Source organism: Silurus meridionalis, chromosome 9 (genome assembly GCF_014805685.1).
Source record: "Silurus meridionalis isolate SWU-2019-XX chromosome 9, ASM1480568v1, whole genome shotgun sequence".
NCBI lineage: Eukaryota > Metazoa > Chordata > Actinopteri > Siluriformes > Siluridae > Silurus > Silurus meridionalis.
The window spans coordinates 18955171-18971771 of record NC_060892.1 but is presented as its reverse complement, the minus strand read 5'-3'; the positions used below and the strand labels follow the sequence as shown (position 1 = coordinate 18971771).

General features: G+C 43.5%; 1 protein-coding gene across 1 annotated transcript in view; it reads left to right on the top strand.

Annotated features, from left to right (window-relative positions):
- ttll7 (tubulin tyrosine ligase-like family, member 7) overlaps nucleotides 1-16601 on the top strand; it is a 56070-nt gene that overhangs the window by 34190 nt on the left and 5279 nt on the right. Inside the window, exons 10-19 of the mRNA XM_046857848.1 lie at nucleotides 139-233; nucleotides 954-1101; nucleotides 1858-1931; nucleotides 3394-3529; nucleotides 6280-6366; nucleotides 7268-7463; nucleotides 8757-9091; nucleotides 9813-9947; nucleotides 11174-11254; nucleotides 15538-15698. Coding sequence (XP_046713804.1) covers nucleotides 139-233; nucleotides 954-1101; nucleotides 1858-1931; nucleotides 3394-3529; nucleotides 6280-6366; nucleotides 7268-7463; nucleotides 8757-9091; nucleotides 9813-9947; nucleotides 11174-11254; nucleotides 15538-15698 — 1448 coding nt within the window. The remainder of the gene's footprint in view (nucleotides 1-138; nucleotides 234-953; nucleotides 1102-1857; nucleotides 1932-3393; nucleotides 3530-6279; nucleotides 6367-7267; nucleotides 7464-8756; nucleotides 9092-9812; nucleotides 9948-11173; nucleotides 11255-15537; nucleotides 15699-16601) is intronic.

The following is a 16601-nucleotide window of genomic DNA, read 5'->3' as shown; positions in this document are numbered from 1 at the left end:
AACCCCAAGCACCCTAGTGAAGTTTCTTCTCCACTACAGAGTTGCCTACTGTTTTGCTTGGGAACGTAGGGAAGACACACACACACACTCACACACACACTCACACACACACAAATCCACTCCTGTATTTATTTCCAGATCAATCGAGCGCCGAGTTTCGGGACAGATCAGAAGATTGATTATGACGTGAAGAGGGGGGTTTTGCTCAACGCCCTGAAACTGCTGAACATCAGGTAAGTTGTAAATTGTCTCACTGCTCTCTCGCCCTTCCCCAACCCCCCCACTCAATAGACATGTTCAATGGGGATGAGGAAGCGAAGTGGAAAGCACACGTTAGGCCGTTCTTGTGTATTATAGGGCGATTGATTCCTCAGCATTGTGTTCTTTAACGCACACGAACTAGTAATTCATATGTAGCATTGAACATGTTCGACTGTATACATGTATGAATGAGTTGTACAGGACGTACTGTGTGTGTGTGTGTGTGTGTGTGTGTGTGTGTGTGTGTGTGTGATTTATCCACGTTCGTATGTGTGTGCGTGCGTGCGCAAAGACAACAGTCCCCAGGTAGTAAACACAGTGCAGGCTGATTGATCATCTCAGACCTGACCTCTACGCTCGGACTCTTTTGTCCTAAATATAGCCCTCCGAAACAGCACTCGCACTACATCAGGACATACGAGGAGGCGAACGCTTGGATCCTGCAGCTCACAGGATCGCGTTTCAGACGCATACGAACCCAGACCCTTCTGTGATCCCATTGCTGGAGAGGTTGCGTTCTAGCCTCTTTAAATGATTAGTGCAGCTCTGCGGATTTATAGACACGATAGCCAACAGGCAGCATGTCTTTAATATCATATATAAATGTCGGCATGACTTCGGTGCACTTTAAATAAAAGAGAATCCGAAAAAATTCAGTCTTGAATACAAGACGGGCATTGTTTTCTACTCAGAGCGAGTGATAAGCGGCGAAACCTGGCTCAGCAGAAGGCAGAGGCACAGAGACGCCTTTACGGCCAGGGCACCATGAAGAAACTTTCAGCCGGTTCGTCCGAGTGGGAAAAGCAGCGCCTCACCCTGGAGCGGAGGAAAGAAGAGCTGGTGAGGCGTTTTGTGTGCATATGTATATATAAATATCTATATATTTATATTTATTTATTTATTTTTGTATTTATGAATTTTTTTTGCATTAACTTTCTGTAAAACTTCTCCCCAGGCACACGCTCAATGCTTCGTTGGCAGTTCGGGGCAACAATGTAGTGTTTAATTATTCATGTTCAAAAATTACAGAGGCGATACATTTCAAACTTTTAAGTGGCAGTTGGGCGAGACGCGCTCGCTGCTCTGGTCTGGCTCTTGATTGGCCTATCGGGCCAAGCTTTATTGTATGAAGTGATGAATGAATGTAAAATTGCCGCAGGTAGGTGGTATTTTCAAAGGCCAGGGCGAAAAGTGCATAAGAGGGTAAGAGCGTGGGATCGAGGGGGAGGCTGGAGGGGGCTTGGGCGCACGATCATGTTCTAGTGTTTAGCAGAGATCAGTGACTATAATTGGAGGCACCCCGCTGCGCCGCTGCAAATTGACCATCTGACCTTTTCACAATTACCGTTTTTGATGTATTAAAATGGGAACGTGGGACTTAAATCCATATGAATCATGATCCGACTCTCCGTATTAACAAGTGTAAGTGAAAGGGGGCGAGTTTTGCATTCAGCTCTTTGTTCCTGCTCTGATACTTGACTTCATTAAGGCACCTTGAGCAGAGAAAGGAGACGTCTGCTGTTGTTGTTTGTTGAAATGAGCTCATTTGAGTCGATTGGTTTCTCATGGCCTCACCTTAGTGAATTTTTGTTTCAGAAAGAGAGGTTGGCTCAGGTTCGCAAGCAGATCTCCAGGGAGGAGTACGAAAAGCGTCATCTGGGGAACTACAGGTAGGCCATGGGAGCATCTCTTCCTGTGGGATGCTTCTTACATTTATAAGGTCAGCTAAGGAGCAGGATGATCCCAGGAGAACAAAAGTAGAGCTGCACGGCCCAGTTCAGAACAGGCGCCGGAAAGCTGGAGAGGCCTGAAATGAGAAAAGCCAATAGCCAGGGTCTGAATTGGAAGCCCCTTGGTACGCAAACACACTTAAACATGCACATACACAGACCCGCGGCATGTTATGCCAAAGTATCAGGAGCTTTTCACTCACGTGAGGCCACAGAGAACAGGGATCATCAATTTTTAATACAGGCCTGTCAGATGAGCAGATGCCTGCTTCAGAAGACAAGTCAGGGGTGGTTTGACTTCATCTTATCCTTTGCTCATCGCCAATGCTCTTTTGCTTAAAAAAAAAGAAAAGAAAGAAAGAATAGTGCTTGCTATACGCCATGGCAGTGCCCTGGGCTTTATTACCATTGCTGCTCTCTGTTTGTTACACTCGAATGCCGAGCGTCTGGTGCAGCCTAATGAAGACCCCCCCCCAATCGGGAAGCGGCACTGGGACTTGATTAAGGCGCCCCTCATTAGATGAGTCTCCCAACTAACCTTTTTTTTTTTTCATTCACTGAACCGGAGTTCAGGTACAGCCTACTTCAAAGAGGAGCCAAAGCCATTTAGTGTCTTCAGCATTTATCACACCGCGCGATGAGTAATTGTGACGAGTCGCCCTGGAATAACGCCACCACTTAAAAAGCACAGAGGAAGCACGGGGAGCAAATCTGGTTCTTAAATAGGTTGTTTTCCAGCTGACGTCATTGCAATTCCCTACATCTTTCTCCTAAAGACCAAAACAAACACCCCAAAAAAGATGCTGAACCATTAAAAAAAATCGCTCATAAAGTATGTGGGGCAGAACAAGATTTAAACATATGCCATACGAACAACGCGGCTCTAATGGGTTTCCTCTGCCACACAAGTTATAATCATGCGTGCATACGCAGGCCTTAATGGATTTTCGAGCTTTATTCAAGGATCTTAACATTTACATTACTTGATCCATTGATTATGCCATGGCTGGCTGAGCTTCTAACTCAAGAGCATGTGCAAATGTTAGCAGAACTTGTTACCATGCAAAAAAAAAATAATACAAAAATAATAAAAATCTAATAGATATTAGTTATCATGCATACCGAGTTTATTTTTATATAAAGATTAATGCCATGACACGGGTGGTTTGCGTAATGCAACAAACATGTGACATAGATGAAATCGAAGGCCTTCCTGATATTAAAACCTTCTGTAGCTCCTTTAAATATTAGGAGTCACAGCAACAAAATCGCATTGCTTTAATACTGAAGAGCGTTTGAGAATTGTTAAAATAATATGATAAGCAGGTGCATTCTCCTCACTCACTCACTCACTCATTCACTCCCTATCCTTTCTCTCGCTTTCTCTCTCTTTGCTTTACAGACGTATTTACCCCCCAGATGACAAGCTGCTCTTGGAGAAGTATGAGGGCCTCCTCTCGGTTGCCTTTCAGACGTTCCTCGCTGGGCGAGCAGCCTCACTTCAAAAGGAAATGAATAATCCTCTGAAACGAATGAAGGCATGTACCTGAGTCTCAGCTGGCTTAGAATCCCCCACACACACACACACACACACACACACACACACACACACATATACACACACACACCCTTCCTTCTATATCTGCTCTTTCTCTCTGTGTCTCCTTCCTTCTTTCTTTCCTTCTCTGTATTTAGAATTTTCCTTTCAGCTGGAAAATAGCGAAGAAGGGAAATTTTGCAAGATACCGTTGTGGCTTCTCCTCATGTTTCCGGTCACGACCTCGTTGCCTGAGCGTGAGGTTTTCCAGTCCCAAGTCAGGGTTACGAGTTCTTGCCTTTTTATTTTTTTGTATTTATTTTGTTTTCTCCCCAGTTTGGCCTCTGTCTGCATTTCGCCTTCACCCCAAGTTCATCGCTGTAACATGCCCCTACTCAAAAATATGCCCCCGTGAAATGTTCGAAGAGGATTTTCAAGGCACGACCTTTTCAGCTCAGGCACATCAGCCGTGCTGCATTGTTGGACCTTTAAGTGCTGCTCATCCACACTCTGTAATTTAATGGAATTTGAGCTGCCTGTGGTGAGATCGGAAACGGCGGACACGGCCCGCGCATGGAATTCTTATCGAATGGACTCTGTGGATCCAACTTATTTGGGGAAGGATCAGGATCGCTGAAGCATGCGCTATTGACACGCCTCATTAGCGCCTCAAACTGCTTTCACGTTCAATGATCAGTTTTTAAATCGAAGGAGGTGGTACCGAAACGACGTTTCCAAACAGCGAGAACCCTCACCAGCATAACGAGCAGCCTGTTTTCTTCTTGCTGCTCAAACAGCGCATTTTAATCTCGGTTTGGGAAGTAACACGTACACGCGTGTGTGTGGGGGCGGCTGGGGGGACGGAACGGAATATCCGCGTCCGCGTTAGCGCCAGAGCAAATCAGCGAAGAGCTCACCTTGTTCTGCAAGAGCTTTTTTTTTTGGTGGAACAGCGGGCAGTATTTCTCATTATAAACCTGCCAAGATGGCTGGAGACAAATGTTCAGCCTTTTGTGATATTTAATGTCAAGGATGTTACAGAAATTGTAATTCCTTGCGTTTGAACCATTTTTTATTTTTATTTATTTTGTTTTCTCCCCAGTTTGGCCTCTGTCTGCATTTCGCCTTCACCCCAAGTTCATCGCTGTAACATGCCCCTACTCAAAAATATGCCCCCGTGAAATGTTCGAAGAGGATTTTCAAGGCACGACCTTTTCAGCTCAGGCACATCAGCCGTGCTGCATTGTTGGACCTTTAAGTGCTGCTCATCCACACTCTGTAATTTAATGGAATTTGAGCTGCCTGTGGTGAGATCGGAAACGGCGGACACGGCCCGCGCATGGAATTCTTATCGAATGGACTCTGTGGATCCAACTTATTTGGGGAAGGATCAGGATCGCTGAAGCATGCGCTATTGACACGCCTCATTAGCGCCTCAAACTGCTTTCACGTTCAATGATCAGTTTTTAAATCGAAGGAGGTGGTACCGAAACGACGTTTCCAAACAGCGAGAACCCTCACCAGCATAACGCGAGCAGCCTGTTTTCTCTTCTTGCTGCTCAAACAGCGCATTTTAATCTCGGTTTGGGAAGTAACACGTACACGCGTGTGTGGGGGGGCGGCTGGGGGGACGAAACGGAATATCCGCGTCCGCGTTAGCACCAGAGCAAATCAGCGAAGAGCTCACCTTGTTCTGCAAGAGCTTTTTTTTTTTTTTTGGTGGAACAGCGGGCAGTATTTCTCATTATAAACCTGCCAAGATGGCTGGAGACAAATGTTCAGCCTTTTTGTGATATTTAATGTCAAGGATGTTACAGAAATTGTAATTCCTTGCGTTTTCGAACCATTTTTTTATTTTTATTTTTTGGGGTGGTGAGGAACTCATTTATTCAGTGTACATTGTCTATAGGTGATCTCAGCGCTACTTAATATTGAAAAGCCTTCTTTATTCTTCACACAAACACAAGATAAAGTGTGTTTTGAATATGCCACACTAATGTAGAAAAGGGATTATAGGGTTTTTAATCACTCAAATTGCTGATTTCGCATTAGTGTGTAAACTCTTAACTTTTTTAACATTAGCTCACGAAGCAAATACACAAGAATAGGAATCATCCACAAATCACGTGTTCACCCGGACACAGCTTCATGAAGATCTTGAGTAGAATAAAACCTTCTCTAATTGTATTATTCAATTGTCTTAACCAGGAGTCACCAACCTTTTGAAACTGAGAGCTACTTCTTGGGTACCGATTAATGTGCTTCCAGTTTGATCGAAATAACACACAAGTTCTGAAATAACGAATTTGCTTAACAAAAATTGTATTATTAATAATTAATGAAATGTATCTATATCTAGTCATCTATATGTTAATATTGTCATTTTCAAATTCTTAGAAAAGGCCTGCGGGCGACTCAGGTGGTCCTTGCGGGCGACCTGGTGCCCATGTTGATGCCCCCTGGTCTAAACTTTGATAGTACTTAAACTATACATCAAAAGTGAACTATCAGTTATTATATTTTTTGGCAAATCTTGTAAATCCTGTCCAGATGTCAATTGTCTGATTAGCTGGTTAGATACACAATAAAAAAATATACAGTATAATCAACTATGTTACTAAGTTAAGCTCTAAACCATTGGCAGGAAAAAGAATGGATTGTTGCCGGAGACGGGTTCGTGTTATTTACGTTTTCTTAGATTTAGTTCATCAGTATGACCACGTTTTTTTTTCCCGTGTTGTATGTACATAGGAAGAAGACATCTTGGACCTGCTGGAGCAGTGCGAGTTGGACGATGAGAAGTTGATGGGAAAGACATCCAGGCAAAGAGGAGTGAAGGTAAGTCGCCCTTTTCCAATACATCGTGCTCACCAGGCTAACTGTTCTTTCTTGCACAAGCAATTGGCATCGTTTGAAATTAATTTGCGCCTGTCACTTCTTAGTATGCTTTCCTTCCTTGACAACCCATATGCCCACAGCGCTCAATGATCTGATGGATAGACAGACTCCCAGGGGTGCATTATGGGCCATCTGGAAAAATCAGGGCAGAAATAGAGCAGTTGAAATACTGCGGGATTCGGTTTTAAGCATTCTCACTTAAATATGCCACGGAGAGCAGCACAATCAAACGGAGATAGATGTCTGAGTTCGTCTCCGTCTCTTCAGTCACCTTCTCCCTCTTCCCTCTAATTGATTTGTTTAAACCCGTGCTCGCGGTAGCTTCCCAAGTGTTAATTTTGCAAAAGAAAGCCGAGCTAAATTAGCTGTTGAATAACTGATGTGAATGCTTTATTAATGCTAACAGTGCGCTCCTTCCTGAGCGCGGGACAGGCGTTCACTTCAATTAACTCGGCTCCCTAATCTTTCCATCTCGGAAAGGAAATGATAAATTAATATTCCCGAATGCTAAGCGGTGAAAGGTGGTATCCGGGCAGAGTTACTTATACCGAATTAACGCATCTCAGCTGTGACATTAATCACAGGCGGGCCCACACTGTACTTGTCATCAAGGCGCATACCAAGGGCCGTGTCACAATCCTACTCCCCCTCCTTTCTTTCCCCGTCACTTCCTCCACCCACTCTCTCCACTCATGTCACCTTAGCTACCGCTGATGACAAATGCTAATTGGAGTCAGGATGAAGGCTATATCCGCCAAGCCGCTGACTCTGTCTAACATTATCTTTCCACCCCAATGTCACTGGACATCATCGGCTTGGACATGTCTTTCTGTCTATACAGGCCTTGTCCTCCATGCCCGAGAGCGCCCAGATGCCCAGGAGGCACAGGGACTATGAAGACAGCTCGGGCAGCTGCAACAGCAGCAGAACGTCAGGCTCGAACACTGAAGAAGAGGACGAGAGCACCAATGACCTTCAGGAAAAGAAGGTCTCCATTGATGTCGGGGAGAGCCGACAGAAAACCTCGGAGCGTTCCAGTAAGTCCCTGTGAAGGAAATGATTCTTTATTAGTGCTCATCCGGGGCCTGTTAGGACCACCTCCACTATGCTGCACTCATTCTCCTGCTTTTCTATCACGGCCCCTGGCCAGGAAATCATTCCCTCGACGCTTTTCATACGACCACGAAGGCTTCGTAATTATTTAAACAAACTTCTGCCATTGTCACAGACAGACTTCCACACCCTCAAGCCTTTTTTTTGAATTTTTCGCTGGCCAGACCAACTCTAGACACAATTATGCAATCTAGTGGTGTCAGCTGCAGCACTAACCTCAAATTACAGATGTAAATCTCGTTTAATGCATTTGTTTACCTAATTAATACATGAAACAGGCAAAATCCATCTTTTTTAATTAGGGTCACAAGGATCTGATGGCGCAGTCCAGAGGCTGTTAATTTGACTGGCTGGCAGTAGTGGGTGATAGCTTGAGAGCTCTCTCGACTCCCATAGATGGTGGCTTTAATGAGCTTTTTTGATGTGTTTCAGTCCGCTAGTCAGTAAGGAGGCCCAGGATTTCATCCTGAATCAGGGAGCCTGACTGAATTGGGTTTACCTTGTAAAGAAAAGCAAACAAACCTGAAAAGGTGTTAGACTTTACCATTGGGGTCTACCAGTAAACATATAGTCCTTTATAACCGTAATTTCTCCTCTTCACCTGCCTTTCTGATGCCTCACTATCACACCATGCCAGCGTGTATGGAAGTGTCACAGGGCCAGAGCGGATTGTTGAAAGATTCTTTTTTTTGCTCGAGCAAGCGGTCAAACCCTCCAGTTTTTCCATTAGCTCCGGAATGAAGGACAAAGCCGTGATTTGGCTGAAGTTTGAGGGGTGAGCGAGTCGCCGAGGCTGGAGTGACTTTGACGCCCCGTCTGGGGGTGGCCTAAGCTAAGCCCCTATAATGCGCACGACTTGGCAACTTCCTTCCCTCAAGACTCGCAGGCAGAACACAGAGGCCGGCTGGCCTGTGGACAAGCTGGAGGTCGTTCAACACTTCGGCGCGCGTGCGGGCAAAAGCTGCTACGGCTCTTAATCCGGAAACTGCCGAGCCAGGCCACTAAGACCAGCACATGCCTTGTGTGATTAATGGAAGCCACAGTTGTTTTGTGTTGTGTTGTCAGGGAGGGGGGAATTCTGACTTCATACACTCCTCAGCACAGGTTTATCAAGGATTTTGTGTGTATCTAAGAGACAATTATTTGTTTAACTCTCAATATTATCATCTATTCTGTCAGGAACATTAAAAAGCTTTCTTTTATTCTTTCCCTCTCAGGCCGTGTGCACTGGAAGCCTCCTCCCAAACCGGAGAAAGTGGGCTCAGTATCTTCGCCATCGCTCTCGGGACTCATCCGCCGCTCTGTCTCGTGCCCACGCTCCATCTCTTCGTTGAGTGGACAGTCGCCCAGCAGTGACAGTAAAGGCACCGCGAACAAAAGTTTGCCACAGATGGGAAGCACTGGTGTAGCATCAGGCCATGCAGGAGCTTTGGCTCCGCAAACATCATCGGTTCGGCCCCACACAGCTCTGCGCTCGCACTCGCTCAGCCGCAACAGCTCTGCCCACAGAATGCCCCACAGCAGCAGCCTGGGCACGATCCACTCCACCACGGCAAGTGTAAAACACACACGTACACACACACACAAGCGTTTCTGCTTTTTCCATACCAGATATTTTAACCAGTTACCATCATGAACCAGACCAATTGTTTTACCTGCTGTTATTAATACATGAAGCAGGTAATATCGTTTGTGTATCAGGGTCAGTGGAACACAGTGGGCTTTTGTATGAAGGGGCGAAGACACATCGACACGTCGCTCGGATCTGCTCCGCATCTCATCGTAACACATGCACATCCCTTAACACAGACCTCATTTGCTCCCTGTAACATGTGCCCCAGCTCACACACACTCTCTCTCTCTCTTCTTTATGCTAATCTGACTAGCCCCTAAACTCCCTCCACTCAGCGGCGCGCCTCTCTTTAAGCACTCTTTGTAACGAGCGTTAAGATGTCCCACAGTCAGAGCAGCACTGGCACTTTTACACTCCGTCTCACAATCTGACAGTTCTGACACGCTGAGCCAACCTCCAGTCACCTGGGCTCATCTGGCACAGCAGGTACCTCTGGGATCCAGGCTGGAGCCGGCAAGCGATCGCTCGCGGCTGTGCCACTCTAATTGTGGCATCCTCGCCTCGCCTCGCTCTCCGGGCCTGCGGAGAGCGGAGAGGAAAGGAAAAGCTGATGACGGAAGGAGAAAAGGCGGCGTGCACTAATTCATCTTCATTGCGTTGTGTGTGTGTGTGTGTGTGTTTGCGTGTGCGTGCGCCACAGGGAGAGTCCCTGCTGAACGCGAGGAGCAAGGAGCAGGAGGCGGAGCTGACGCGGCAGACGCTGGCCGCGCTGGGGGAGTTGCGCATACGATTCCCAGGGAAGAGCGAGGAGGAAGCGGAGGCCGTGCTGGACGAGGTGAGTTAGTATGCCGCTCTCCTCTCGTTCCCCCAGCTCATTTGTGGAGAGTGCTGCCTGTAGCACCGACTCTCTCTCTCTCTCTCTCTCTCTCTCTCTCTCTCTCTCTATCTATCTATCTATCTATCTATCTATCTATCTATCTATCTATCTATCTACCTACCTACCTACCTACCTATCTCTTTCACTCTGTCTAGTTCTGTACGTAGTGTCATTAGCCGTCCACCTGTATGGTTAATGAGAGCGATTAGCTGGCACCATAGAAAACGCAGCTGGGCAGCAGCACCTGTTTGAGACCCTTTCCAATAACATAACAGTTTTGTTTTTTGCACTTTCATAAAGGGAAAAATTGAACATGTATGCAAGTTTTGTGCTTACTGTGTCTCTCATGAAATACAATAAAAAACCTTTTTGAGTCATCATTCAGAAAGAGTTCCTAACTCCTAATATGAGTCCCAAATACCGCATTTCCAATAAAAAAAAAACCAAACACCCTCAGAAATCTGTTGTACACGAGGAAGCGGAACGCAGTAATTTTGATATCCAGGTGCATCACTGTGTAATTCACGGCCTCCCGATTAGTATGGAGCAGATGCGAGCCTGAATGAATTATTACGGATTTATCCAGGAAGACAAATTTAACGTTTACGACCCTATCAATGCCCGAGTGCTCCACCGTCATCCTTTATTGTGACCACGTCCACGCTTCGTTTCCTCCGCGGAGGAACGAGCCAGAGATTTGTCTCCTCTCGCAAGTCCGCAGGAGAACCAAAATAGAATATCAGCTCCGTAACGCGGGGACAAGGCATGCTGATGAGAGATCTGCCTGTTCGAAATTGATAATCGTAGTGTAGTCACACATTAAGATTGATCTATGAACTAGTTAAAAACGAATAAAGGAAAAGATAAACGACACCTCGCTGCGGAAGGAAAAAGGAAAAAGAACGCCGCGTGGTCTGTTTGTATCAAGATTTGTCTTTGTTTATGCTTGTCTTGCAGAGAAGCATTGATTTTTATTTTAGAGTAGTCAAAAAAAAAAAAAAACTGTTCAAATAATGTAAAAACAGCTTAGCAGGGTGATGCTTAGGGAGCGCCTGAGGGGGGAAATGCACTGACGATAAGCAACTTAATAGGAAACGCATACTTAATAGGACAGCAATGTTGTCTTTTGTCCCAAAATGACTGGTTTTTTTTGTTGTTGTTGTTATTGTTGTTGTCACCCACAGATTTTAAACAACTGGAAATATCATAAACCAAAAGTGGCTTCTTATTGGCTTGTGAAGTTGGATGCCACCAAACAAAGAAAGGTAAAGTGTCGTCAATTCACTCACACGATCTCACAGTTTTATACAACTTTCAAATAAAGTAAAACCTAGAAAATTATCGATTTTTGAGTTTGACATCTAAGTTAAAGCGGCTGGAAGCGAAAAACTAAATGTTTGGTGACTTTTCTGGAACTAAAAATGTCCATATTTGGATGTATTACACAGTCACATGGTGCCGTGTGCCTTTTATTTTTTTCTGCATGCGCACCTGAAATCGTCATGGACTTGACGTGGGCGCAGTGCTCTCGTTTCGGTTCTTCACTGTATAAGATTCTGACTGCTAGGTCTTTTCTAAGTGAACTGACACCTGAGCTTTACGTTCACATCTCCTAATCCCAAGTTATAGCAAACCCCAGACCAGAGAGAACCACATATATTGGTTTTCATTGTATTTCACTATATTTGTAACCTAATCTACTTACGGGGGGAAAAAAAACAAAAATGGCAACCCTGCCAAAATTTGAGAGAAGTCTAAACGAATTACGACTCTGATTATCAGCATCATCCACATCAGTCTCTGTCTAATCACCTGCGGTGAAAGTAACTCGATGCATTTAGAACCTCATCATCATCATCTCTTCACTCGACTGATCTCTGTTCATGCTAACATGAGTTATGAAAATAATTACAGATTAACACAGTCAGTTCCGTTCAGTCAGAGACGTTCATTTCGCACGACAAATCTTTGGTCGAAGGGGTTCGAAATTTCGTCGGACACGTAGGTGCTCATGTTTGGGAGAGCTCGATTTGCTTACCACAGCTTTAATCGTATATATATGTATGACTCGATGACTGGTTAGAGTTTAAAGGTGCTAATTGTTATGTTTTTGGTCTATAATTTACATCTTCACGATCAATACTTGTTACTAATTAATGAGCAGAGTGAAAGAGCTGAAAGGTTCTTTAGTCCTCCAAAGTACAGCATGATGGGAAAGTTAACACACCTGAAGTCTGGACTCACTTTTGACGACGTTTCTGGTTTTTTTTTTTTCAACTGCTCTCTGGAATATGCTTAATTAGATTTTTTTTTCCCCCCCCAGTCAAAATGTTTTAGTGGACAGAAACTCGCATTGTGCACTATTTTCTGATGAGGCAACAATTTTTGAAAAATATTGCTAATTGATTAAGAATTGTTATATCAGCAGTCTTGGTCTTTCTCAGAGTGGGAGAAATGTCAGGAAGTTCTTACAGTTCTCTGTTGTAATGTAAGACTGCTGATGTATGGACTTGTCACGTGGACTTGTCTTTTCCAAAATAACCAGCCCGAGGTTTTATTCAGTTGCAAGGAGCATGCATATTAGGGCTTTATCAGCTGAGTGTGGCAGAGTGAGAGCAGCTTCTCCTGCAGTGAGATAATCAGCCGTGTTTAACGCCGTCTTTTGGGAATGAAGGGATCGTTACATTAAACCTGATGATTATTATTATTAGTAGTAGTAGTAGTAGTAGTGCTCGTAGAAGTATTGAATAATGCACTCATATATTCTCACGTTGGCTTGACTTAAAAACCCAGGATTGTGTGAAATCATATTTATTTCTTCATACAAACCAACCCAAAGTTTGGCCGAGGCATATATTTGTGTTCTGTCATGTTACGTTCAGAATAATGGCATGAATTACTGTGAGAATCTGGCTCCGCTGGGTTGCTAAGTAACAGCTGCTCTCACCTTTTCTCACTATGCGATCGTCCTGGCTTCTCACAATTGGCTGCCAGATGGGCCGTACATACGCTTCGCTCTTGTCATGTCCGAACGTATAACCACTTCATTTAACTTGCTGCAACACCCGGTACCAAATAATGAACCCGCGGTTCCTTGATAAGCATCAGTGTCCTCCATCGTATCGCTGGACTACTATACTGTTCGCTTCTATGTGGTTTGTGAAGGACACTGGGGATTAAAATGAGCTGGCGTATTGCTGAAGTTGTTATGTAGGGCTGCAGCTATCGATTGTTTTAGTAATCGAGTATTCTACCGATTAGTCCATCGATTACTCGAGTAATCGGATAAGAAGTACTTTTTCTCCATTAAAGAGCAACACTAAATATACAAGCGACAATAAGACAAGTCATTGAAACGTTTCCTTTTGAAAATAATTTACATTTTAATGGCTAAAGTTGCAATCTGGGAAAACTAAATCCATTTATTTAAAAACACAAATACAAATTATATAAATAATTCGCCTCAATGCTTCGTTTAGTCCGTTTAACTCCATACGGAGCACCGTGTTTCTCCACAGACCATAAGACGCAGGGGGCCCGGAAACGGGTGGTGCGTCAGTAATAATGGTCTGTGGGGAAACACGGTTTTCTATTATATCCATTATGTACATCTTACTCTGTATAGACACTGAGCAGCCACAACATTGAATCCACTTGCCTAATATTGACCAGGTCCACCCCTAGCAGTATTTTTTTCCCATTGAAGTAAATAAAACAGCGGTTGACTTTGAGGTCATGCCGGAAAAACGGATGGAAAAATGCCTGTCACGAAGCTATTAGTCTCCAAAACTTTCCTCCGAGTGAAGGAACTGAAGCTTTTTTCTTTTTATATAAAAGGAAAACTGAATAAAACACTCAATCAAAAGCCTCATTAAGGCGCACTGATAGAATTTGCTTCACTCAACATCTGCATTTCATTGGCTCTAAACATGTACTTTGCATAACGACAACAAAGTTGAATTTCTTTTTTTTTTGTAATGTTAAGGGCGGGACAATTAAAATTCCAAATGAGCATTTGATTGGACGGCAAAGTGATGAGAATGGCAGGATGATGTCATCGTAACTGTGGTCCATATCGGTGGTAGAGCGAAGTGGCATTGTTATATCATAATGGCGTAATCAACTTGATTCACTTCACCTGTCAGTGGGTTAAATGTTATGGATGATGCGCATAATCACGAGTCAGCCACAGAAAAAAAAAGGACCCGTGTCGGGCTCAGTGCAGGGCTGCACGCACCAATTCACTGCAGTCAATATGTTTGGTTTATGTGAGCTTCTTGCAGTTGGTAATTGATTATAAGTCTGTTAAAAGCATTAAAAATATGGATTTATAATTCTGAATTACTGTATTGTACAGTATGATGAATTATCTGTAATGAAGAAGTAATACATTGGTATCAGATCTCAGAAATCTTTCATACAAACAGTGATAAGTAGAATGACATTTATTAATATGATATTATACCAGAGTTCCACCCGGGAATTCACGATTTGGGCAACTTTAAAAAAAAAGAGTCTCAATATATAAAATAACATTGTGACACAAATAATCACAAATTGTCCAAATGTCCTTTAGTCCAAATGTGTATTGAAATATATTTACAAAAAACAACAACATCAACAGTGTTTGGCCTGCATTTCTTTTATTGTTAGGATATGCTGTACTCTCGTATCAAGCGTTAATTTCTAGGCAGGCAGCCAGTTAATGTGGATTGAACCCAAATTGCGAAATTGAGACAAATTTGCAACGTTAAAAGAAAGCAAACAATTCATGAGAATCAGCCTCGATCTATTTAAAGTAAATCAGGTTATAGGATGCTTGTTTTAAAGGTAGTGAAAACAGCGGAAGCACAAACCGAACGCAGCAAATTGCATTACACTGAAAGAACCGTGTGGGAAAAAAAAAATGAAACGAGCACACGAGCACATGCTTAGCTCAAATGTGAATATGAATCATTGTCTCCAGGTATCGACTTGTATTATGAATTTCATTAACCAATTCTCAGGAAAGCCCTAAGTATGTAGTATATCTCTATATTTAGGATTCTTTTAATAGACGCTTATGATTGCCCTTTTTCTTTTTTTGTGAAACCTATACTGTTAGATTGATTTAAAAGTCCGATTACTTACACAGATTGTCATGTGTGATATTAGCTGAAATATAAAGGATCACTGTGCAGAGAAATTCTCACAGGTGATCATTAAATCTGAGTGTCACATGACAGAAAATTAGCCAGCCAGTCTGTGGGACCGTTAGGGTTTTTGAACCTGTTTAGTCTCAATTTAGACTTTGAATGACATTCTAGTACCCATCGTTCAGCCTTGCACTCCAATCACTCTATTCAGCCTCTGCACCTGTCATCCCTCCCCTTCTACCCCTCGTGACAGACCCAATTGATTGATTAGACCTGCACCAAACCTGCATTCCTGCATGAGTCTTTATGACTGTGACTATAGAAAGTAAAAAAGATACTGTTTTTATTGTATTGCATATTCTCCGGTGCTGTAGTGCCATTTATGTGTCTTTACTCGTGTTTTATACATGAAGGTCCTGGACATTGTCCGCACCAACGTTCGTTCATTGCTCCAAAGGATCTGGAGGGAGCCGGACATCGACAGTTTACGTCTCTACCGCCTTTTTAGCCGTGTCTTCAGTCGCCTGCTCTGGAGCCATGGTCAAGGCCTGTGGAACTGTTTCTGCAGCTCTGGGTAAGGAGCTCTTCCTGAAACATACACTAAGCGAATCGATTCGTAAACAACGAACGGTGTCGGATAATTGGCCGAACGAGTCAAATTAGCTAGAGTTGTCAAAAGGGTACATAATTCCTTATCAGCCACAGGAAAACATGCAGCTCAAAACAAAAACAAACAAACAAAAAAGGACCTGTCATGAGCTTCGGTTCATTTTCAAATCCTTTTAACAAGATCCCAGTGACCGTGGCGTTTTCTCAGACAGGTTGGTTTGTGTATTTAAGAAACTGTTTATCTCCTGAAAAGTTCATGCACAAAAAGAATTTGCTGTGGGCGGCAGAGCTTCATTAATGTGAGAGGTCAGAAGAGAATGGCCAGAACGTTCTGTGCTGACAGGAGGGTAATGGTAAATCATGTAACCCCTCTTAATAAATGTGGTAAACAGAAAAAACAGAAACCTTAAGGCAGCTCAAGACCTCATCAGGTTCCCTACCTGTCAAGTCACGGAATCTTGGGTTCACTTTAAAGAAAGACCAGACGGTGTTTTTTCACTTTTCGGTTGTCCATTTTTAGTGAATCCGAAGCTCGTGATCTGTTTGATGATTCTGTGCATTGCGTTGCTGCCACCTGATTGGCTAATTGCATAATTGAACAAACGAGCATGCGTGCAGATGCTGCTAATATAGTGAATGGTGCATGCATGTTTCCAATATTGATGGCAAAAAAAGAAATAAAAGTTTAAAGGGTTTTTAACCTGTGAGTTTTTCTGCCCATCAAAGGTTGGATGGTTTAATGTACGTGCTCAGGGAATTCTATTGTGCGATTGTTTTCAGTAGGATTGCAGCGATTGCTGTCAAAACAGTACATTTTACGATCACTGTTTCAAGGAAAAAACTAAGAAATGCATAAAATCCCACCCGT